Below are 25143 nucleotides of genomic sequence, written 5' to 3'. Positions count from 1 at the left end.
AAAAAAAAGATTTTTTTATCAGACGCTTTGATGAGAGTAAAATAAAAGAAAATATTCTTGCAGAAAATAGAATTTTTATTTTGTTTTTTAAGGATCACAGAACCAAATGTATTTCGTTTCGATATCTTTTGATGTTCACCGTTTTAAATTATTAAAAGCCAAATAGGATTGACTTAACCACTAAATCCCTGTGCAAAAATCGCAGTTTGAAAAGCTGACTTTATACAGATAAGTGATGGGCGTATGATGGTCTATGTAAGTTTTAGGACGTCCACACGAAGGAAAGGAAAAAAATAAGATGACACGCCGGATGATAGGGATTGAATGTCGTAATGCCATAGTGAAAAGATGAAAATGGTTAGAGACTTTTGAATAATGCACGAACCTATAACCTTGAAATTGCACCAAGACTTAGGGGCCGTTCCGTTCAAATTATCATTTAGTTGACAAAAAAAAAATGTTGCTTTGCTTTCCATATAAAAACCAAACTAGTGACGTCAGAACCTTTTTGGGCTTAAGGCAATTTTTTATTGAAATAAGGTGATTCAAAAAACGATTTTGGGACAAGTGCACTTGCCCTTACGGTCCTTATGGAAAAGGATGCAATGATAAATGTCAAAATTTGACTCCTTTCAAAGATTATGTAATTTAAGAGTAATATAGTTAACAATGTAGCTCTCTAAATTTCGAGGGAAGTCAGCAACGTTACGTTAGCGATTAACGTGCCCAATTTCTAATGGCTTCGATACTGGTCTTTGCGACAATTTTCACTGTACTATGGGCACTATATTCGTTCCAATGAAAAACGAAAATGTAAAAAAATTTTGAAGCTGATTTAAACTCGGTTATTCGAAAACAAACGAATTGTTATCGTGTTCCTAGCCTTGTTGCTATTAAAAGCAATCATTCGGATTCTCAACTAAATGCTGGAACTAACTATAATTATTAGATTTTTGGAACATTCCGAACAACTTTAAAATAGCTCCTTTGAATTGTTAGTCAACATACTGGAGCTATGCGGTTCTATGTTTTAGATTGGATTTTTTGTTAATAAAGTAGTGAAATAATAGAAAAAAAATTCTTTTCCTCTTTTGTGAACATTATTCCACCACCAACACACCGGTGGTATATCAATACTTTGTCTCCTCGACTTACTATAAGGTCTGTTCATGCAGTGCCGGACTGGCTCAAAAAAAGCCCTTCGGGCGTTGTTTGCAGAAAATGTCAAAAGGCCCTTCGTTGCCATTTCTTTATACAAAAATCAAAAGGCCCCTCGGGAATCGCCCGGTCCAGCACTGTGTTCATGGTTTTTTTTTAATTCGAATTTTCATCTAAATAATATTAATTTGTGATTAGCCGAAGCAGTTTTCTAATTCTGCAGAATTATCTGCTCGCAAATACATATTTTGAAAAGGCTAAATAGAAATCTAAATCTAAATCAATAAAACTAAAAACTAGCCGCAGTAAGCAATTTTTATCTCGTTTCGCATCTGTGTTTTAACAAAAATAATCCGTTTGATTCATAAGTGCCTCAAAGAGTTTTGTGTATTCGTTCTGATTGACGCAAAAAATTCGACATTTCCGATGTGCATTGTAGACGTAAGCATTGTACGTGTGAAACAAATATTTTACTTTGTGCGTCTAAAACGTAGAATTTTACGTGTAACATGTACAATTTGAGGATAAATGAACCGTTTGTATCACACATCAGCAAATTGTACATGTTATACGTGTACGTGAAATTTGTGAAATTTATTGAATTATTTCTCAATGTTATAGTCTGGTTTCAACAGTTTTTTAATGAAATATAGCACAGTGAACGAGTTGAAACGAAAGCAAATGATGCGAAACGAGGTAAAAATTCGTCACTATGTAGAAACAACCCAATTTTTCTTTTAAATTAAAAATTCGTTATAAGTATGACTGTTTGAGATAAATATTATTCTACTGAAATATATTTTCAGTTTTTCGAGTATTTTAATCAACGAATCAGATCAAGATTTTAATAAATAAATAAATAAATAAAAATAAATTAAAAAAACTAACAAAAATGACTAGAATTAATTGCTAGCAATAATTTTGTACGAACAGATCTTTAGGGATGTTATCTTCAATTAAGTAATTTCTTCATTTTTTTCTCTAAAATTTATGTTAAACACGACGTTAACACTTTACTAATAATTAGTTTCACTAAATTTGTAACGTTTGACAGTATCTGTGCGCATAAAAACTAAAAAAATTCTAATAACATTAAATAAATATTTTTGTCGAGTCATTTTTTCTTGAAAGACATTCAGAATTTTGTATTGATTGCCATAAAGTAACTAAAATTGAACGGTGTCGATTCGAAACAAAAAGACGAGAGAGAAAATAAAACTTTACCAAAGAAAAAAAAAAGTTTCTATTTTAGTATGCTGGTGGCGGAAGGATGAGTATACATTCATTTATTATATATTCTTAAGGGCACTTATGAAAAATGCCTGATAACGGAACGAAAACTTTGTTCAGAGGAAAAAAACGTATAAATATGGAACCCGGGTAGCGTGGACGGGAGCGGTTGGATACTTTCACCTTTGTATTATTGTTCAATTAGACGAGAACCCAATATTCTTTCAGTATTGACGTTAGTTTCTAGATTGGACGAATTCACTAATTTCATTGTTTACATTCCAACGCAGCTTAATTTTGCGTTCTTTGGCGTATTTAATTCATCTGTGGGAACCAAGCTACCACTTCTAAAAATAGTTTTTCTTTAATTTCTGTTTTGGACAACCGTGTTCTCAATAAAATTATCGATTTTTCGGAATCAACACAGCACTGTTTCTATAATGAAAAAAATCTTAAGCTGTAGCTCTTATCACTTAAGCCTCCAAATTTGACACTTGTCAACTCAGTGTTCATGCTGGGAGCAGTACTGTGGAAGCAACCGGTTGAAAGCACATAACGTTTTGTTATATTTACCAACTCATTTCAAACTCAATATAACTCTAGGCCAGCTTCAGTCACGTGTCAATTTGTCTAGGGATCTAGAATGGTCGCTGGTAGAAATCGTAAAGTAGTATACATTTAGGCGACAAAAGTCAAAAGTCAATTCAAACACCGTAACACTAAAAGTAATCTCCTTAGACGACAATACAGCGGTATAAAGTATTAAGTGTCCATTCCACTCAACAAAAAGTACTCCGTGAGAGAGCCGTGAGAGAGCTAGCTGTCAAATAAACAAAGGAAAAATTGAAAAAAATTCAATTTTGTCTCTCACACTGAGTACTTTTTTGGTAAGAGGAAACTAAGCATTACACAAGAACATATCTTTTGCTAGTGTTAAATTTGGTATTTAGAAGAAATTCACGCCATAAATGCACTAAAAAATGCCAAGTAGAAAGTTTAACGCGGCGTCTCTCAGTGTTGAGAACGAAACGTTGAAAATTTTGTTTTCGATTAATTTTTTTACTCAAGAAATGCAATTTGATAATTAAATGAGCGACACAAGTTAACGTCAGTGAATGAAATAGAATTCTTGTACTTCGAAAAATAGATGTCGATTTTTCATGATATCCAACAAAAAGGTACGTCTCTGTTAACATGATTTCTCTCACGACTATAAAACAATTTCATTGAAAATATAAAACTGCGATTTAAAGCAACAAAACAATTGTTGTCGAACAGAAATTCCAAAGATCAATATCCGCTCCTATCGTTCTACTACTATTCAAAAGATGAAAGTTTCCCAACACTACTCGTCGTTCAATCAAGAAATTAAGAAAATTATCGAAGAATGAAGAAGAATCTTAGCTTAAACTTAAAAGATAAAAAATAAATTAAAATAAAAAAAAATCTTTGGCCTGGTTTTCATTCGTAAAATCAAAAAGGTAATCTTAATAAGTGCTCTCTATATACTTAGGACTAGCTTCTTTCTTTCATTTTTTTTTCTTTTGTTTTAAATCTAAATATAATTTTCGCTATAATATCAAATGTGTGTTGCCTTGTACGAATGATATTTTTCTTGTTCGATAAATGTTTTGTTGTTTTAATATTCAATTTTGCTTCACTTTCTGTGTGTACATACTATTCAAAGTGGGAAGATTTTTTGGTTTTCTTTCTTTCTTTTTGCTCTTGATTACTGACTGGAGGGGAAGGAACTTTTCACAATGTCATGTGAAACAACAACCAAAACACATTGGTCGCTGCTCAAATCACAAACAAGATGAGGGGGAATTGAGGAGAACGAAAAAATGGGGGTGGAGGAGAAATCTTGGGAGAAATATAAAATCAAAAGCCTAATCACTTTTCAACTTGTTTAATCCCCTGCCAATGAAAAAGTGCTCATTGGGAAAATCCAGTGTGGTCGTATAGTGAAATGCCATATTCGAACAGGCGATAAAGTACTCACTTAGAGCGAACCAACTGAATGCCATGTCATGACAATAGAACCGATGTTTGAAAAAGAATATTAACAAACCGATGGTGCTGAGGATCGATGAGGCGAACAGACGTTTCTTCCATTTGATTGACACTTGATCTTCTGGCGTTTGTTGGTCGATGGGTTTGATTAAATTAAACAGCTTTATTGTTGCTAACATGTGGCACAGCGAGCAGGTCATAAATGTGATGAAAATTTTTTCGTGAAGAGCTGCAAGGGAAAAATTAATCAGGACTTATGATCGGGTAGCAAATTTAAATCGGGAAATGTCATCTCGGGGCAAACTGACGCGACGGTAGGTATGCGTACGGGAAAATGTACGAAGCATACGTTTTTGTTAAACATTCCCTTTTCCCAGGCTCGGACTGGAGATTCCCGACGGACCTTTTAAATTTTAGTCTGTTTCACCCGAACATACACTGAATAATTCTTGTGTATGTTCGGAGGAAAGCGAGGTCAGTAAACTCCCAACCAGAAGCACATTTTATCGCATGCCACGAATAAATGCGAGGTAGCGAAACTAGACCTCTAATTTAAGCGAAGAGGTTGCTCTTAAATGTCGTGAGTAGTTCATCTGACCGACAGTTTAACTGTTGGAGGTATAGATAGTGCGTAAGAGGAGTAAACCGACCCTAAGCCCGAGACAATCCCAACAATAAAGCAAACAAACGAGAACTTACGGTAATTTTCACGATTCGATACGTAAGTGACGCCACATAAAGCCGACAATTCAATGGTGTGCGACCAAAACACAAGCGTTGCCAATAATCGAGCTCTCTTTTTGATTATTTCGTCCTGAATTTTATCCAATATGCAATTGTAATGGCTTCGGTAGCAAGCAATTAGTCCGAATCGAGGTCCTATATGTATCGCGACGCTGATACGCCAAAAATACCTCTGTGGACTTATGCCAGTTATGGCACTTATCGATGGAATGATGTTGAACACACGGCAATGTGTTTCATGGACATCTTCGAATTGGAAGACAATGGCGTAAATTAGACAAAGAAATAGGGTAACCAGAGGTATAGCTGAAATTAGAGTAAAAATCGTTTTTCATCTGTTCTATGTCGATGGTAAAGGTAAAGCTTATATGGACGATGGATATAGAGCACAACAACAATTTGTTTTATAAGTTAGCTTAAGTTTCCTGCCATTTCATCAGTGCCGCCTTTTCCGCATGGGCCAAATGGGCAAATGCCCGTGGCGCCCGAAGTGGAGCAGGAGAACATGGTGCCAGAGGTCCTTAAAAAAATTTAGCTTTACTAAATTGGCGGCTATTTTTCCAATTGCCCGATGACGCCCAAAAGCTAAAAGCGGCACTGCATTTCATGCCTAACTGCAGTGATTGTACATTCACCTCAGCAGTTCAATTACATTCAATCAAGTAGGTGAATATGATTGGTTACAAATCTCATTGCAGCATAAATTTAAACCAACAGACCGAGAGCCTGTGTACGTACATATCAGTCTGGGACGATAAATTTTCGTTCAGGCATCTATGAACTGCAGCGCTAGAAGCGCACAAACAAAGATAGGCTTAGTGTAGGCCAATCGAAGAATAAAATTTTAAAATTAAATTTTTACTGTCCTGCATACCAACTTGGTATAATCAAGTTAAAAATTTGAAAATTTAAAAATTTGGAATTTCGTTTTGATATCAATTTGGCTTCTCTCATAGCCGCTGACAAAAACCTGTCGTAATTAGGTAGTGTAACAAAATGACATAGCCTGAATTGTAGCCGTGTGCAAACTGCGCGCAGCCTTTCACTCATAAGTCACATTCGGTGACCATTCGGTGTGATGGACATAAACCGTTTACGTAACAGTTACGTGTCCTGTCCATTATGTTATTGTGCTCTGTATCTCTAGTCCTTATGCTGTAACTGTACATACCCGCAACAATTACACATATCTGTCGTAGACTGACCATAAAATGTATGACCTGAAAATAAATTGAAAAGCAGACCATTCAGTCCATTTTCTCTACAATGTGTGCATAATACAGCCTTTGCGTTTATATTATTTGCGTTGCTATGTAATTTCAACTGGCTCTCGAACTCATGAATAACTTAGGACATCAAGTGACTTCTTTTTACAAAACATTATTTCAATAAAATGATGAATCGTACATCGGTTCGTCAAGAATGAAAAGCTGCATGGTCACATTAGTTATGTTAACATACACGTTGCTTATTTTGCATGGAACACGTATGCAGTTTTGAGTTTCCAAACAAAAACGACGACACTCAATTGTAAATCAATAAGGTATGTGTCTAAGTTTGTGGTTCATTCATTTAATAATTGATAAGTTTGGTCATATGGTTGTGTGTTTGGAAGACAGTTCGTCGATACTATGCTGTAACCTATATTCAATTATATGCACGGTACAATGTTGTGCACAGGTGTTATGTCACCAATGACACCAATGCGCCTCTATATAGGATAATTTAAAATCGACTTTTCAATTAGTTTTCATCGTACTCGTGAGAAAATGTCATATGCGACGTGACACCTTCGGATATTCCTTTAGTCTCACTTAAATCTGTTGCAGTGCCGTGTCGACATGGAGGCCATGTCAACGATGGTCCAGGGCGCTGGAAGAAAAAAGGGCGCTCGAAATTCATGAAAAAAATGTTTTCACGCAGCCAGAAAATTAAAAATCTTTGGCGCCATTTTTGTAAGTCCCGACTAACGGTAGTCCAGGGCGCTCAGAAAGTTAGACACGGCACTGATCCGTTGTGTTATATTATACCAACTGATGAAAAATCATTTTCTGAGCAACTATGCACAACCACCTTTTCCACATTTTCATCTACGTGAAACTTAATATGAAGCAACAGATTACCGCACTGATTACACTGCGAAATAAACGTGTATACATAAATAGATGTTCAGGTGATTATATCTCACTATAGTTAGGTCGATTGGTCGATTGCAACAAATAACCATTAATGGTTGTATGGACATTGAAAGCGCCGTTTCAGGGCGTAATATTAAGAAATGATTCACTAAAATTCACCAAATTTCTTTCAAAAATTCACCAAATTTAATGACTTTTGATTGAAATGTGGTGAAATTTCAAATTTAGTGAAATAATTCTCAATATTATTTATGTCCTGGGCGTCGATTCTCGTGAGATTAAGAATTCGTAACTTTACAGTGTTGTCACCTTAAAGCTAAGAGTGACAACTGTCAAGTTATGAATTCTTAAATGCACGAGAATCGCCGCTCTGCCCCGTTTCATGAAGACAAATCACTCTTTCAAATTTTAACCGCAGAATCATCAACTGATAAAGTCAGAATCGAAATACTTCTCGGAAGTCTAGCGACCGATCATCCAGAAAGGCGAAGAGGTGTTGTATGGACAGTACGGATTTTTAGTTATAATTTACTTGTGATATATTGATGAAAATTGGGTATTATTAGACCCAGCTGCTCATAATACCTTCGGAATCGGACCTTTGATATATTCTCAACTGAAGTCGATCCAGTAGGTTCACATTATTAATTTTGACTTGGTACTTACTGTGTCAGGTGTCTGTTTGAACGCATGTTCCTTGTCATTTTCACTATTAACAGATCGGTCACCGGTTACCATAACATTATTATCTTCAGCAATTTTGGAAGGCCTAAAATTGTGAGTTGTTAATTGACATATATTAATAGACGTAGGAAATTAATTTCAAATAATAATAGCATCGTCAAATGTGCACACATACGCTCAAGGAGCGAACCATCCACACATATAATTTATAATCCACAAATTTGCCTATTTTTAAAAACTATTCGGCATCTTTTTTTTGTGGTTATTTTCACGCAATCCACACATATCACCAGCTACTAAATTTAATTTTTATCGATTTCGATAAATATTCCGTTTAATTCGGCAATCGATTTTGTAAATTGAGTTAATTTACGAAAAAGAAAATTATATTTATCGTTGGACGAAAGGTTTATTTATCAATTTGTGAAAGGTTATTCCACTTAGATTATTTCCAAACACTTACATTATCAATAAAATATCGCCAAATAAAAAAACACACACACACTGGTGTTGCGATGATCGTAATCAAATTTTTAATATGATTACATATCCATTGTTGTTCTTGGCATCGAATTGTGCCCCGCGATACAACTTATTAATTTTATTTGACAACAAAAACTTGATCGAAAGATTTGATTTAGTGGTTGGAATTTTATAAATTTATCGCTGACATGATTTTTTGTGTTTTTATTTCGATATTTTTCCAAGATTTTTTTTTTGCACAAATCCTGTCAAATACTCAAACATATTTTTAGAGTATTGTCGTGTAGCACCATGAGCACCACACAGAGTACGTGTCAGAGAAATTGAATTTTTTTTTGGCGGTAAATTCAAAGCGCCCGCATGAAAATATGAAATCCTCAACAATTTTTTAAGAGGCTTGGATACCTTGCTGAAAAACATACGTCTGAACGTGTTTAAATATTTTATTTCAGATTATTTTCAATGATATCTTTTCACCAGAATCCCTTTTGAAACATAGCTAACGCCGACCCGTACGAAACACCTATTCGTATCAAAAGCCTTTAATGTGAAACTCTTCATTTCTCTTACTTCATTTTCTTCTCTGCTGAAAAACTATTCTCCCTTTAAAATCACTTACATTATCCACTCTTTGCCTTGTTATCATATACAACTAAATTGCCGGAGGCAATATAGACAGCCCCGTACGAAGACAAATTTCATAAATTCCTATTTAAACAGCTATATACCGCTATATTTAACTATATTTCACTATAAATAAACATTTCACAGATAAATATATGCTATTATATAGCTCTATATGCCTGTATATAGCTCAATATAGCTGTATATAGGTATATATAGATGTCCGTATATGGAATCCCTGAAACCCCACACACATAACAAATTATTTCCATGTTAACAGAAACTCTCTAAGTATCATTTTCCCCAAGATATTTCTATTTTACTAAAATCCAATATGGCCGCCGGCAGCCATTTTGTTAGGAGACCGGAAATAGTACGGACGCTTTACATTCGTTAATACCTTTCAAACAAAAAAAAATTCATGAAATTCGGTCAAAATTTACTCGAGATATTGTCAAAATACACCACGTTCACTGTACTTCCGAGTAGCCAGATAAGAGCTCACTCCAAGAGACCTAGCTCACGCTCCGGAGAACATAATTTCATTAAAAAAAAATTTCCCTGATTGGTACGGTCAATATTTATCTAATAAAGCTAAAACAGACGAAATATGTTCAAATGTGGCCGACCTACAAGCAAAAACTGCTTGCCGCCCTGTGCCTGTTCCACACCAAGGGGTCTAACTCACGAGTCGGTCATCCGATTTCCATAAACTTTTTTTTTTGTCGATCGGTATTGTAAATACCTTTTATTTGACGTATCACTTACAAGTTTAAAGTTTAAATGTCCGGAGATATCTTCGAAAAACCGTAAAGCACTTATTGGGCCACAGCTCGGGAGGGGTCGATCCAAAATCACTCATCTTCGAACTTAGCCTGTCTTTTGACATTACCAAACGGGAAAAAAAAGAATTTTCAAAATCGGATGCGTTTTACTCAAGTTATCGTGCAGACGGACAGACGGACAGACGGACAGACGGACTTTTTTTTCGCGGATTTGGCTTCTCTAGACAACCACAATAGGTTTCCCCTTACTCAGGGAGTCCAATTCGACGTGTTACAAACGTATGCGTAAACCTATAAGACCCCAGTACTTCGTACGGGTCTAAAAATGTACAACCGCAATAACGACCTCGAATATTTAAGCTTTCAAAAATAGATTTGTTTGTCTGGCAGTCTGACCAGTTCTGAGGAAATTAAGCAATTTATGAAAATTTCGGTTAACTGCTGACTTTTCTCAGAGCTGCTTCAAACAAATATATTTTTATTAAAGGCTAACACTCTTGTGATCGTTATTGCAGTACATTTTTCAAAAAGGGTTTCCGGTGAAAAGATATTATCGAAAATAAAACACGAAACGCACAAATGTAGGCTCCATGGCCCTCTTAAATGCTATTTTCTTTTGCGGTGTAACACTTTTCATTTCAACAAATTAAGCATTTTGACTCGGGAGTTCCACCATATACATTTTCGTAACTATGCTCTGAAAGGACAGGTCAGGACCAACACACTCTTGGCTGGTAAAAATTCAGTGGACTTTTTCGACTTTAAATTTTTTAGGACATAAAGAACATCCTCTTCTCAGTCAGTGGAGGAAGTTGCTAAGATTCTAAAAAGTTTTGCTGCCACTGAATTCGTGATCAACTCAAAGATGCCAAAACATCTGTTATGTCATATCCTAGAATCCGATGAGTTAATTACGTATAGTGCAGTATCCAGGACGGTATACGATACTTTGCATTTATCTCTTCTCTGTATAATTCACGCCGTAAGTGCGGCCGAAATTCAAAATGCAAAGTGCGGAGGTCTTTCTAACGTAGCGTCATTTTCATATAATGAAGCGTTGAAATGTACTTTTCGGTTCACTTTTTCATCAAATCGTTCACTTAAACGTCAAATTTTAGGCACACTTATGCTCAAAACAAACGAGGCATTGAAAACGTGTTTTGGTCCTAGTTTTCATTGACAGATGCAGCAATCGCGATTTTGAATAGAAAAAGTTCTAACTGCATTTGACAGTTTCGAAAATTTCGTCATGAAAAATAGGACCAAAACACGTTTTCAATGCCTCGTTTGTTTTGAGCATTACGGCGTGAATTCATAGTGCTACTTACATAATCTCGCTGAAATGTAGGCTACATTTGAGTGTTGAAATAAATGATTGGAGAAACCTTTATTTGCTGTGATGATGTCTTCCTACAAACATAAAAAAGTAAAGTTAACTTTTGACCTTTCTTTTAAAATAGTTAACTACATTCATAAAGTATGTCCCTCACTTACATCTACCACACAATATATGCCCCATTGGACATTGCCTAATTCCGCGTGGCAAATGTTTTGGAACGTATTCTGAGTCCGGCAAGCAGTTTAACAAAACGTGCACTCAAAGAAAAAAATGATCGTTGTTACACTAGGTTCTTAATGTATAGAATAAGCATCGAATGAAGGTATTTTGTAACACTAGACGTCAATCCGAGGCGAAGCCGAGTTTTTTTTTTAGTTCATCAAATGACATTGCTCATGTAAAATCATTACAATTAGACTACAAACTTCTACAGTTCTATAGTCTTCAGAATCAGCATCGCCACTCAAAAAGGAAACGTGGCATCGATTTTGGGCACAATTCCACCATCAAAAGATTTGAGGGAGGTGACATTGTAAAAGATAAAATAAAATACAATAAAAATGTTACAAATCGAGTTCAAAATAAAAATTGAAAAAAAAGTCCTTGATTGGCAAATGTGAATTAATTCTTAAAGTTCATGGGTTTGTGCACAACACATGTTGCGACAAACATAATGAAACGGACAAAACACGTAAATAAAACTTTAAAAATCTACAAGCTTAATTTTACCCTTTAATGAGTAGAGCCGCTAATATTATCTAAAGTTTACAGCCTTGCCAACAACTTCACAAAAAAAAATTCAGTTAGTTTCTGGTCAACATTAACCGTTACACCAATATTACAATGTTATACTAATTTTTTGCACCTTACTAGTAAATGAACCTCACCGTTCACCTGTTGTTTTAATACTAATTTTCATGACGGTAGCTATATATAAACCTTACTGCTATAATACAGGATGATTAGGGGTTAACCGTTAGTTAAACCGGTTAAAGTGATCTACCAGATGCAGGCATAACTATTTGTCGGAATTTACATGAGCCCGACGATCATTTCATTAATAAATAGATTAGTATAGTGAGTAATGGTTACTTTCGAGAATTTTTTCCGATCATTTGATGGGTATGTCCTTTATCGACGATAAATTAAAACTTTTAGATCCGACTCTTTTATGCACCGCACAAAGAACTTTAAAAATTTTAGTTGTGTATATCGTTTTAAAATCTCTGTTGAATTTTTTTCACAAGAATAATACCAATGCCCTCGATGATCACCCCTATGTTGCGTAAAAGCCACTCATTTTTAAGTACAACATCGATAAGTACCAAATGAAAGTATACTTAAGCTCCAGTTTCATTGAAATGTCGTTCGCGACATTTCTTGAGTATGTATTACGTTTAAGACAGTTACCAAGTAAATACCTTTGTGGTATCCGAAATGTTTTTAACCGGTAGCGGAAGGTTACTATGTACATATGTCATACGTAAAACCGCATATGGATCTAGCTTTCATGGGAAATCAATTAAAATCTGACTATTTTTGTAACGAGTCCGTTGGGATCAAAAATAGGTCTATTACATCTGTCAAAGTGACGTTTTAAACATCAAACATAAGAAGTAGTCAGTAATTTCGTTGATTTTTCTTAAATTCTTTTTCACTAACTGGATTTAAAAAAAAAATAAGGAAGAATTAACGAAATTACCGACCGTTTTACAGAGTTTCTAATGTTTGACGTTTAAAACGTCACTTTGACAGATGAAATAGACCTACTTTTGATCCTAACGGACTCAATAGGTTTGTTCCAAGGCAGGGCCTATTATTTGGGAATTAATTCCCAAAATTTCTTAATATTCCCAAATATTCACAAAAATTTAAGACCAGGTAGACGTAGACTTAAATAAAATTTGAACGATTCAGTGGATATCATGCTTATAAAATTTTTGATACATAATAAAGTGTTTTAAGCCAGCGGCGTTGGAGGTACCCCAAAAAATGTATGTGTTACGGCACAGCCCTGCTACTAGCATGAACACTGAATTGACAAGTGTCAAATTTGGAGGCTTTAGTGATACGAGCTACCGCTTAGGATTATGTTTTAACTCATACAACAAAAACAAGTCATCTTTCTGTATAACAGAAACGCAGTGCCTACTGTAATCTCATCAGCATCATGGTTTGGGAATCAATATTGTTAATATTGGTGAATATTTGTGAATTTTGGGAATATTTGGGAATATTGGTGAATTTTGGGAATATTTGGGAATATTTGGGAATATTTGTGAATATTTGAAAATATTTGGGAATATTTGTGAATATTTGTGAATTTTGGGAATATTTGGGAATATTTGTGAATATTTGAAAATATTTGGGAATATTTGTGAATATTTGTGAATATTTGTGAATTTTGGGAATATTTGGGAAGTAGACGAGGTGTAAAAGTTTTAACGATAGAAAATACCTGCTGTAATGCCACTGGTTATTTCTAAGTCATTTGTGAACATCGAAAATAAACTTCTGATGGATGAGATTAAATGTCAATGGTATTTAAACACGATTTATAAAGCTTTATTGATAACAATAAAAAATAGAAACCAAACATTTTGGGATAATATATTCAAAAGGAGTAATTATTTGGGAATTAATCCCCAAATATTCACAAAAATTCTCAAATATTCCCAAAATTCCCAAATATTCCCAGAATTCACAAATATTCCCAAAATTCCCAAATATTCCCAAAATTCCCAAATATTCCCAAAATCGATTCCCAAATAATAGGCCCTGCCAAGGCCATCCGAATTGTCAAATTTCATCCACAGAACCATAACCTCAATAATATTTCTGTGTAAATCGCGTAGGCGACGTTGCTCGATTTGTATGAAATATCACATAAGCGACGTTGCTGTGGATGAAATTGTCGTTGTTCGGGTTGTCAACATATTGTACTGATCGGAAATTCTGAGTACCTACCGAAAGCGCAGTAAAATGTCCCAATGAACATTTTCAATGCAAAGCTCTTTTTTTTGGAATTTAATTGGAAATTTTTGTTAGAGCACCCTCAACGCTGTTATTTGTTAACTCATAACTGATTTCATATAAACAAACTCACCTCTCAATGACTTTGATTGAAAGGTGAATTTGTTTATGTGAAATCGCTGAATTCTCCACTCTATACAAATTTTGACATTAGACCATACCTTGGTAAGTTAAGTGGTGCAGACATGAAAATTGACTTGACAAAACCAAAAACTGACATTCATTGTTTTTTCTTACATTGTGTCATACCACCGGGCTATTCCTGAAGGTTTGACACTTTGACTTTTGACCGAAAAACAAATCGGATTTCGGTTTTGTCAAGTTGACTTTCGGTGTTATTGGTATTACCGGTATTACACAGTTTGTATTGGAAATCCAACCTAACAGAAAAAAAAATTACTTGTCGTTACCACATTTGCTTTCGAAGGATTCGAAGTGTCAGTCACTTAGGTTATATCCCGAACAGAACCATGAATCTACTGGGTAATTTATCTCGATTAATAACATTCAATGCGAGGCCGATTGCGTTAACCCAGGTTCACAAATCTCACATCCATTTGAGTTCCACATTATTTGCTTACGAGAAGCAACAAGGTTCGAATAAATGGGTGGAACACAACAAGACAATATTTCCACCACAAACGCCGGATGAAACACCGAGACCGGCGGTAAATGTTTTGATTCAATTTTTCCCTTTTGTGATTCCGAATTCATTCGACTGTTTTGGCTTTCCAGTATGTGTGCCATGTGAATAAGTACTTTAAATACAGTCCCGAAAAGATGTGGTACATTGCCATTTTAGTCCGCGGAATGAGTGTGGACGAGGCAGTTCGCCAATTGTCTTTTGTCGACAAGAAAGGTTCAGATTTTGCCAAGGAAACGATTTTGGAAGCTCAGAAAATGGCTGTGGAACGGCATAACGTTGAATACAAAACCAATTTGTGGGTCGGTAAGTGAAACCATTTAACGAAAATTGAAAATGTTTTACGTCTGTGTTGTGGGCGCAATTTCACGAACTGTAGCCCGAACGAAGTGATACGTTTGTTGCAAGGCATGACAATGACTAAATCAATATTCCAACTCGTGCCATATTTGAAGACAAAGTTTCGTCGAATCTTCAAAAACAAAACGGGTCAGATCATCATCGAATTGAATTTGTTTTGATTAAATTTTCGACAAACTTTCACACCCACTCAATGTGTACAGTTCATAATCTCGGTTCTCTTTTTTTTCGTGTTCAGCTGAATCATTTGTTGGTAAAGGCAAAGCCATCAAAGGCGTACGCAGACATGCAAGGAGACGGTTTGGCGAAGTTGAATACAAGTATTGCCATTATTATGTCAGACTTGAAGAGGGAACACCACCAGTTGACTACTACAACAAAAGTGTGACACCCAGCCAACAGCTCGAGAAATATATGAAACAAATGCGATGTAGAAAAGTTCCGAACACATTGTAGAGACACTGTCGAGGGAAACGTTAATTAAAATTAGTTTGTATACAAGAGAGCTGAGAGTGTAATTGTTGTGCCCGAGTAGGAATCAGATACAGTGGAAAAAGTTCGCCCAACACACAGCAAGTTGGTAAGTTATGCGGAAACATAAAATGTGTTCGTGGTGAATATAGAGTTTGCCCGTGATGGTGGGTACATTTCCATCACACCATTGAAAACTCTATTGAGGAATTCTTTTGAATTTCGACTGACCGAAATCGGCGCTATTTATTCCGGGACTTTTTTTATATATGCCTAGTTAGGCCTTGGTGCCTAGGCCCCAAAACCAGTCTCACATATTTTTGATCTTCCATACCTGGCTGGTTGTAGGTGGACAAAAGTCGAAAAATGGGGTTTCGTAGTCCGGATTTCATTTCCGTAAGGTGGTGAGGACACGGGCGTGTATGGGTTCGTTGGAAAGCTGAGGTCGAGCACTTCTGGGGAAAATATTACCTTCATAAAATTTGGTGATAAACGGCAGAAAATATGACTTCCGGGAAATTTCTCAAAATCGATGGAACCTCGGTGAACTTTGATGAGTGCTGTGACCTCACTAACGCAATTATTTGATAAAATTATTACTTGTTATGAATGTGGAGGACCTCAGCTTTACAGTGATACGCATATTTAGTAGTTTGGCGGAGTGAAACACACAGTTTTCATCTGTTACGTAGTCACGTGCCAAACTACTAAATATAGGAATCGGTGTAAAGCTTAGGTCCTTCACATTCATAATAAGTAATAATTTAACCAAATAATTGCATTAGTGAGGTCACAGCACTCATCAAAGTTAACCGAGGTCACATCGATTTTGAGAGATTTTCCGGAAGTCATATTTCCGGCCGTTTATCATCAAATTTTATGAAGTTAATATTTGTCCCGGTAGTACTCGGCACCAGCTTTCCAACGAACCCATACACGCCCGTCTCCTCGCCACCTTACGGAAACGAAATCCGGGCTGTTAAACCCCATTTTTCGACTTTTGGCCACTTAAGGCCAACACGCACTAGCATTTAGTGTCAGTTGGTAATATGATATTTCTATTGTTAAAACCGGTTTTAACCGATTTTAGCTGATTTAAACAATAGAAATATCGTATTCCCGATGACACTAGATGATAATGTGTATTGACCGTTACAACCAGCCAGGCATGGAAGATCAAAAATATGTGAGACTGGTTTTGGGGCCTAGGCAAGAAGGCCTAACTAGGAATATATAAAAAAAGTCCCGGAAAAAATAGCGCCGATTTCGGTCAGTCGAAATACAAAAGAATCCCTCAATACAATTTTGGAAATATCAACATAAGGAAATTGGAGGATTTCGAGGGTGGTAAGTTACTTCGTTCTGTGGAAATTTTATTCAGTTTTTTTTAATACTGGTAATGAGGAAAATACCTTACGTTTCTGAGCAATGGATTTGTTTCGGGAGACTGCAAGCTCGTAGACATGCAAATGTTCTATAATCGCGGTTCAATTGGCATTTTGGTGACTTATTTAAGATCGACGTAAAGCAAAAAATGGCTAGTAGTAATTTCACGCCGTATGGGCGCGAAATTACACTATTAAAGTAGGAATCTCGCGCCACGCGAAATTCCTACTTTATTAGTGTAATTTCGCGCCCATAAGGAATTTCTTGCTGGTAGGAATCTCGCAACATCTCAGTTGCGATGCAGGCATCCTAACATTTTGTAAAAGGAAAATCCACTTTATCTGAGTAAGGATACCGGTATACTTGATGCAAAATATGTGTATCTCAGTTGGGATACCGGTATCCTAACGTTTTGTAAAAGGAAAATCCACACATTCTATGTCGTGATACCGGTATCCTTGATGCAAAATATGTGTATCTCAGTTGGGATACCGGTATCCTAACGTTTTGTAAAAGGAAAATCCACACATTCTATGTCGGTATACCGGTATCTTTAATACATAATACGTGTATCTCGGGATACCGGTATCCTAACGTTTTGTAAAAGGAAAATCCACACTTTCTATGTCGGGATACCGGTATCCTTGATACAAAATACGTGTATCTCAGTTGGGATACCGGTATCCTAACGTTTTGTAAAAGGAAAATCCACACATTCTATGTCGTGATACCGGTATCCTTGATGCAAAATATGTGTATCTCAGTTGGGATACCGGTATCCTAACGTTTTGTAAAAGGAAAATCCACACTTTCTATGTCGTGAGACCGGTATCCTTGATACAAAATATGTGTATCTCAGTTGGGATACCGGTATCCTAACGTTTTGTAAAAGGAAAATCCACACATTCTATGTCGGTATACCGGTATCTTTAATACATAATACGTGTATCTCAGTTGGGATACCGGTATCCTAACATTTTGTAAAAGGAAAATCCACACTTTCTATGTCGGGATACCGGTATCCTTGATACAAAATACGTGTATCTCAGTTGGGATACCGGTATCCTAACGTTTTGTAAAAGGAAAATCCACACTTTCTAAGTATACCGGTATCCCTGATACATAGCTCTAGGGTGTTAGAATAAAATTCGTATCTCCAAAATTTATGTGCCTGATACTCAACTGAATCTACCGCCAATTTATCGCCAGGTCTGGTCAGCTTGGATGGCCGAAACGTAACAGGAAAACCCGACGTGCTTTTCCCTTACTGTTCTAAGAGAGCCTGACTGGGACCAGGGCCTGGTCCCCAGCTCAAGATGTGAAGTCTGAGTCTGAGTCTGGAAAATACTCGTAAAAATTCTCTAAATCAAGTTAGCCATTGAAAAATGTATGGGCGCGAAATTCCACTATAATATGTGTAATCTCGCGCGGCGCGAAATTACTCGTTACCCAAAAAATGTAGATTTGTTGTATATTTGCTTCGAGACGTGGGGGTAGGTATTTAAATGTTTTACAAGGGAAATTCGTTCAAGCTGAAACTCAAACAAGATGCTTTCAGATCCTACAAAAAAAATGAAAATTTTGTGGGCCACCTACTAATCTTAGAGACTAGAGTTTTTCAAGTTTATACACCTTTATCAATTCAGAAAATTCTAGAGAAACAATTTCTAGCCATGAACGTCAGACCAAAATTTTAACTTCCAATGTAGGATCGCAACTAGAAAAGGCTTAGCCGACTAACAAAAAATGAAAACTAACTGAAATACTGAAAAAATAGGCTTCTGCAAAATGATAGACCCCAAAAACTCAAATTAGAAAGTGGGGCCCATAACCTGCCGACATTCGAAGAGCGACAAATTGATAAGAATAAACCGTGTTCGATTCGGATGTTTACGGACTTTGACTAACCGCCGATTACTTTAAGTCCTCGTTAATCAAAGCCTCCTGGGCTATGGCTTATGCACTGCTGGTATTATGTGGATAAAATGTGGTTGAGCAACACAAGTGTGTTGGATTGTGTGAAAAACGTTCAGCTAACGAAACGGTCGAATCCATTCAAATTCAATAATTTTAATTCTTTTGTTTTATTTAATTACATTCATCAAACTTATTTGATTACATGGGACATACGTTACGACTCATTAATTCATTTAATTAGTATTTACCATCTCACCAATAACATCCTAAAAATATTAATTATTTTGTTGTCTTTATGTACAATTTACTTTTGGTTTATACTTTTAACCTTTTGTTCTCCTACCTAAAAAGCGCACATTATTAAGCTGTGCCAGTTCAATAAGTAATTGAATCAAATTTTTTTTTTTTTCATAAAATATTCCTCTTCTCACAACATTCGAACGATAAAATGAATAGTTCAAAATCGTTCACAAATCTCATCTCATTTTTGGGCAGGGTTGTTCCATTTCTTCCAAAATTGCCCACTTCGAAGTAAAAATCTACAAACCACTTGCCTAATCTACTATCGAGCTTGTTATACATGATACACAACAATGTTTCAACATCCAAGCCTTCGAAGCAAATCTCAACGTTTCCTCTAATTTTGTCGAAATTTCCTCCAAATTGGAATGGTGGAAGCAATGTTCCTGTCCATGTCCATGTGTTACACAGCCTACTCATTTTAGGAACAAAGATTCGCATTATACTCTTGCCTAAGCCTGGCTTCACAACTACATCGTCGAATCGCCTACCTCTAAATGGGAAGGTGATTTGTGAACGATCTTTTATGGCCAGACACGAATTATTTAAGTTTAAAATTTACATAAATTGGAAATTCTGTTAATTTTCAATGGTTAGGCGCCGAAACAGTTGCGAAAAAAAAACGTACAAATTTTAGGTCTAGGCTCACCGTTCCCTCCCGCCAACTAACAAAATATTTTACTTCTAATCACTGTCGTAATCGTTGCCCTTATTGGCTGACGAATTCAGTGGTCGACGACTCTCATCGTCTGATCCATAGATCACATCCTCATCCGAATCGTTTATCATTGAGAACGCTGGATTATCTTTTGTAATCGTCGGTTCTGCGTGAGCACAAAGATTGTGCACAAAAAGAAATTGATGTTACCGATGCTGTTTGATTAAATGTGTTAAAATCTCAACTTACCATGTACGGGACGTCCACTCGGCGAATAAACGTATGCCATTGTGTAGAGATAGAAGTTTAGAAGGCCATAGAAGCACATGAATTGTGCCGAACTGTTGTAGGTGGTTGTTAGTTTTGCTACAAAATTATCTTCTAATATTCCGAAGCCGAAACGGTAATATGTAACGGTCAACGACATTGCCATAACGAACATCATCAGTAGCGTTAAGAATTTCAGTCGCATGTCTAACGTTGGCATACACAGATAAAAAGAAATTTTGTAAAAATTTTTGGAATCAAGTTTTTGTCAGAGAAATGCTGTTACGGTATCTTAACCCTTCGCGAGCTGTCAACTTCTAGGACGCTTGGCATTTCTACAAGAAAATCTAACTTGACAAAAATACATAGTTTTCGTCAAGTTGGACTTTCTCGTCAATAAACCAAGCACTAGAAGTACTATTTAGTTGCGCAAAGTGCTATAATTGGCACCGCTCATCACTTCTCTGATTTTCGTAAAATACACACCAAAGTACGGCATCGCTCTAAGTTCGCTGTACGCTTTCAAAATTAACAATGATAAATATAACAAGTACATTGCTCCAGCTATGTAAAAGAACGTTTTAAAACTCTGAAACGAAATTGTGATTTTGAGTTTAAATGTGAAGGAGGAGTTATCGATGGAATGCATAAAAATGTGGAATTTTCCGTCCCTACATTATAATTGTCCGTGTCGACAAAATGGCTGTATGTTGGATCTTTCAGTTCATTGCATTTTTCCCATGTAGCTAAAACAACGGCGAGCAACCAAATCGGCAATATGACGATGAACTTTGGTAGATAAAAGATGTAACATTTTCGATCATTTTGTCGAAGCCCATGATAAATGCCTAGGTGAAAATTGTGTTTTTAGTTTGGGATCTTGGATCGGTGTTAAGGAATCTCGCGCCGCGTCATTCACAATAATCCACAAAGTGACATCTTCCTTATACAAAATGTGTCAAAATCACAATTATTTTGAATGACGCGGCGCTAGATTCCTAGCAATCCTTGGATCATTTTTAAGTACGTGTGGGATGTTAAAATATTCAAACAGATATTTGTGTACATAACCTAAAACAGCTGCTTAATATCAAATTTAGGTTATATACGCTCTACCGTTTTAAACCCCAACACTCTATCGCATTTGGGTATTTGCTTTTAAGGAGCTTTCGAGAGCTTTAAGCTTCTTTTGTGTTCTACTAAGATGTTACACATTTAGCACAATCGAATCCAAAAACAAGCTCGAAGCTTTTGAAAGCTCTCCAAACGGCAGTACTAGATGTGGAAAGAACAAATTGAGGCAAAAATCTTACTAGACACCCGATTGAATAAATTACAATTTTTTTTTGCAAAATCATTAAAATCAAGACACATACACAACCAGAACATGAGTAGGGCACATAAAAACGTGGCCTGAAGTAATGCGTCCAGCATTCCCGGAAACCATGAGTTCATCAGGAATATTAACGGGAAAAATGGATCTGTAAAATAACGAAAAAATTTGTCAACCGCAATTGTCTTTGTTAACACACCTGAGGTCCGATTCATACTATCGTAAAACACAAGCAGTGGCAGAAGAACAGACATCCACTTCTGTTCAATGGACCAATCGTAAATGGGATACTTTCTGAGTGTGTGAGCGTACCAACACTGCGGGAGAGTTCGATCGTTTTTTTTTAGAAAGAGAACAATAGACTGATCTATCCAATAAAAATTACCGTCACGACGAATGTGAATATCAAAAATATAAATCGGAACCAAATTTCGATCTGCGTGAATCCTGGATTGTACGTTTTGAACTGATGGCCAAAACAGAGGGATAAAACCAAGGGTTCAGTTAACATTTCAATTCTGCGTGTCCGAGTTATTATTTTGTTTACTCACGAAAAATGTCAGCTCCTTGATTTTGTATCGTTGATGAAATTCTTCGAGATCGAAAAATCTCACCGTAATGATGTAATGGGCATAGTCCAGGAAACCGAGATGCAGCACTGTAAACTCATCGCAATTATTCCTTTCGCATATTAGATGCCGTGTTCTGAAATTGTATCGAAATCATGCTCTTAAATTTGCATAAATAGTCAGCACGTAATGTACTTTTATTGACTGCCCGATGCGAAAGTTGACCATAACCTAGCAGTTTGCGTACTGCGAAAATAATCCATTACACAAAGAATATTTTCGGTTAATTTTACGGGAATTCCTTTGTGGTAATTAACGTTCGCATGGGACAGACAATGAACGAGAATACATTGGATGCTGCTACGTAGTTCATTTATTTGGAGACAGTGTTGTGTTACTCGCAAAATCACTCGTATGTTTTTGAGCAACTTGCTTCAATAACTGTTCTTCGACAAGTGTAGTTGTAGAGCTTGCCATTGGCTAGGAATATACAAGCTCTGGGCTTGTTCGGAAAAACACACAATGGTTACCTCATGTAATGATTTCCTCTCGCAGCATCCAATGTAATCTACTATTACCCCCCTACTGTCACCCATAATAAGCTTAACATACCGACCGCCTACGTGAAATTTGTTATCTTGGGATTATTGACCTTGCGAGTAAAACTTTTGTTCAAGCTGGTCGTTTGAGTTGTATGTTGCTGAAATAACCCATTCTTCAGCCATGACGCAATTAATTAAAGTAGGTGTGTTACAAAAATGTTATAATTGCTGTTGGCTGAACACCTAACACGCCTAATTAGACCAAAACACATAACAGTTATGGAACAGAATTGCTACACGACACCCCCTACCAATCAATAAAAATGTGCAGAAAATATGAGACGAAAAGGGTTATTCAAGCAACAAGAAGAATGTTATCGCACTGGATGAATCCCAAGATTGACGGGACATTGGCCACAAATATTATATCCGACGGGTGAAAAGACGTCTTTCACGAAACGGTAATTCCGTGAATTTTTTTGGCCTTAGTGTATACAGAAGTGGACTTTACATTTTACGGCCATATTTCGGCACAGAAGAAAAGATCGACTTAGAAAAGTTCTAGAAGTAAGGTTGTCACTCACCGATTCTTCACATTGTTTCGATGTAAAACCGTAACCGGTTTATGATCTTCAGTCAGTCCATCGATCGCAACGTTTACCTGAAATGTCTTATCGTACCGTTCATTATCACTGTTGTGCGTATCCAGTTTCGCAATTAGCCACAACTGTTGTGAGTACGTCGTCATCAACGGACTGCGCATAATGAACGGGCCCGTCGACATAATATGCTTATCATTCGCGGCCGACGTATTTGACAACAGAGCCGATGCATTCACTTCAGTTGTGGACGTAATTGGTGGTCCAGCCAAACCGATAAATATGCCCAGGCCGAAACATGCAAAAAATCCCAGAAATACCATCACAAATTCCCGTTTGTGCATCGAATACAGTCGCATGTGTACGGACCGTTCGCATCGGTCATGATGGACGGCCGGAGCAATATATTTATTAAATTCACTGAACAAATCGCTGAATTGGGATAGAGAATTTCGTATACGCATAAGCAATCCACCTGTTGGAAGGTGATACGAATATCCGAGACCAGATGTATCTGTAGGTGTTTTCGCAGACATTGTGTTCGTTTCAAATGTTACTTTCGTTCTTTTCCTTCTTTTACTTTTGTCCTAAAATTTGTTAGTCTTTAAGCGCAATTTCCCGAACGGTAAAGCTAAACCCGTTTTTTTTTACATTGCTACACTACCCATATTTCAACAGCATGAAAATATTGATTTTTGCATTATTTTTGTTTACACCAACTTTACAGATTTACATGGCAAAAGCTTTGGATTGTCTTGTCTTTTCAACTAAGAATTATTGAGTCCAATGGATTGATACAATTTTCATTACGGTGATAAAGTCCCTCACGTTCAAATATACACAAAACATATGCGACACTTTGATAATTCATGGACGATAAAATGCACAACAAAACCAATTTTAGCACTTCCTAAAGCTCTTTACTTCCCTATAATATAAACCAAATATTTTAACAGTCTTCTACATTTAACATTAAATAAATCTAGGAATTCACCATTTTTTTATTGATAAAATGTACACTTAGTTCAGGTTGATTAGTTTACACACAAAAAAATAATGTAAAATTAATTGAACAAAACACTACGTTCTATCACCTTTTCCAGTAACATAAAAGTGGTTTTTTTTTGTCAATGAGGAAAATCGATAAATGTGTAATCAAAATAATAACGGGCATATGACACCTCAGCTCGGTATTGTATACCGAACGATGGAAATTTTGTTTTGTCAAGTTGGTTTTTCTTTGTGAACATGTAAAAAACGTTGTAAAACAGAGTGCAGCGCAATGCAAAGTTACCGCTAATTGGTATAACGGTGAAGAAATCGTATAATTGATAAGAATTTGTTAAAATCAAAACGGTTGGAATTCAAAACGGTTCAAGTATAACTTATCATAATGCTTAATTTCCTCTTACTCCGTTTACGCTCCGTTTTTTATTGTTTAAACAACGCACTGTCTAGCACCGAAGCTGACTTTGCCGTCACTCAAATAGAGGACTGAACCGATCAAAGTTGGCTATTCTTTTTCATACAACGGCTATCAAAAAATTTTATAAAATAGTCAACAGGTGTGTTTTTGGCCTTCTAATTGAGTTATGTCAAAGTCAGCTTCGGTGCTTGACAGTGCTTTGGTTTAAAACGTAAACGGAGCGTATCCGGCGTAAGAGGAAATCAAGCATAAGATCTCGAATTTTGAAGAATAATGCTGATTCGAAAATATCAGACAATACTCTCGCCATTTATAAATGCCCTTGCACCCTTGCCTTCCCTTTCTGATTGAAGTGGCACCAGAGTTATATCGGTGTTTTAACTCATTATTTAAAAATAAAAACAAGTTTTTTTTGGTTTTCTACCTTTTCTTTGGATATTG

The 25143-nt window shown here is 36.2% G+C and overlaps 3 protein-coding genes across 4 annotated transcripts; 1 reads left to right on the top strand and 2 right to left on the bottom strand.

The window, feature by feature from the left end:
- Window positions 1-4107: 4107 nt before the first annotated feature.
- Window positions 4108-11232, bottom strand: LOC119069644 (post-GPI attachment to proteins factor 2-like). 2 transcript variants are annotated; one of them, XM_037173767.1, is made up of 5 exons: window positions 11188-11232; window positions 7950-8052; window positions 6317-6365; window positions 5101-5451; window positions 4108-4630 (listed from the first exon to the last, which is right to left on the bottom strand). In XM_037173767.1, coding segments are annotated over exons 1-5 (858 nt in total). In that variant the 5' UTR covers window positions 11190-11232; the 3' UTR covers window positions 4108-4277. The 2 variants fall into 2 exon arrangements, with proteins under 2 accessions (XP_037029662.1, XP_037029660.1); XM_037173765.1 differs by lacking the exon at window positions 11188-11232 and adding an exon at window positions 8431-8727.
- Window positions 11233-14632: 3400 nt separating this feature from the next.
- LOC119069647 (39S ribosomal protein L22, mitochondrial) lies at window positions 14633-15739 on the top strand. The gene is made up of 3 exons (XM_037173770.1): window positions 14633-14899; window positions 14967-15180; window positions 15473-15739. The coding sequence occupies exons 1-3, from the start codon at window positions 14702-14704 to the stop codon at window positions 15688-15690; spliced, it is 630 nt and encodes a 209-aa protein (XP_037029665.1). The 5' UTR covers window positions 14633-14701; the 3' UTR covers window positions 15691-15739.
- Window positions 15740-19295: 3556 nt separating this feature from the next.
- On the bottom strand, window positions 19296-24330 carry LOC119069636 (transmembrane protein 181). The gene is made up of 9 exons (XM_037173742.1): window positions 23262-24330; window positions 22118-22271; window positions 21952-22032; window positions 21784-21883; window positions 21610-21714; window positions 20909-21081; window positions 20720-20822; window positions 20216-20440; window positions 19296-20132 (listed from the first exon to the last, which is right to left on the bottom strand). Exons 1-9 carry the CDS (start codon window positions 23810-23812, stop codon window positions 19993-19995), a joined length of 1632 nt encoding a protein of 543 aa, XP_037029637.1. The 5' UTR covers window positions 23813-24330; the 3' UTR covers window positions 19296-19992.
- Window positions 24331-25143: the final 813 nt, after the last annotated feature.

This window comes from Bradysia coprophila (assembly GCF_014529535.1).
Source record: "Bradysia coprophila strain Holo2 chromosome X unlocalized genomic scaffold, BU_Bcop_v1 contig_38, whole genome shotgun sequence".
Lineage (NCBI taxonomy): Eukaryota > Metazoa > Arthropoda > Insecta > Diptera > Sciaridae > Bradysia > Bradysia coprophila.
The sequence above is the reverse complement of the archived record's forward strand: the minus strand, read 5'-3'. Positions and strand labels throughout refer to the sequence as shown.

What these genes read in the sequence shown, in the direction of transcription:
- LOC119069636 (XM_037173742.1), bottom strand. Translation starts at nt 23,812, where the DNA reads ATGTCTGCGAAAACACCTACAGATACATCTGGTCTCGGATATTCGTAT. An exon ending in CCTACTCATGTTCTGGTTGT is followed by an intron (nt 21,082 to 21,609) that starts GTATGTGTCTTG and finishes ATTTTCACCTAG; the next exon opens with GCATTTATCATGGGCTTCGA. An exon ending in GAGTGGACGTCCCGTACATG is followed by an intron (nt 20,133 to 20,215) that starts GTAAGTTGAGAT and finishes GTGCTCACGCAG; the next exon opens with AACCGACGATTACAAAAGAT.
- LOC119069647 (XM_037173770.1), top strand. Translation starts at nt 14,702, where the DNA reads ATGAATCTACTGGGTAATTTATCTCGATTAATAACATTCAATGCGAGG. An exon ending in ATGAAACACCGAGACCGGCG is followed by an intron (nt 14,900 to 14,966) that starts GTAAATGTTTTG and finishes TTGGCTTTCCAG; the next exon opens with TATGTGTGCCATGTGAATAA. An exon ending in CAAAACCAATTTGTGGGTCG is followed by an intron (nt 15,181 to 15,472) that starts GTAAGTGAAACC and finishes TTTCGTGTTCAG; the next exon opens with CTGAATCATTTGTTGGTAAA.
- LOC119069644 (XM_037173767.1), bottom strand. An exon ending in TCAAACAGACACCTGACACA is followed by an intron (nt 6,366 to 7,949) that starts GTAAGTACCAAG and finishes ATTTATTTTCAG; the next exon opens with GTCATACATTTTATGGTCAG. An exon ending in GATATGTGTAATTGTTGCGG is followed by an intron (nt 5,452 to 6,316) that starts GTATGTACAGTT and finishes CTCTAATTTCAG; the next exon opens with CTATACCTCTGGTTACCCTA.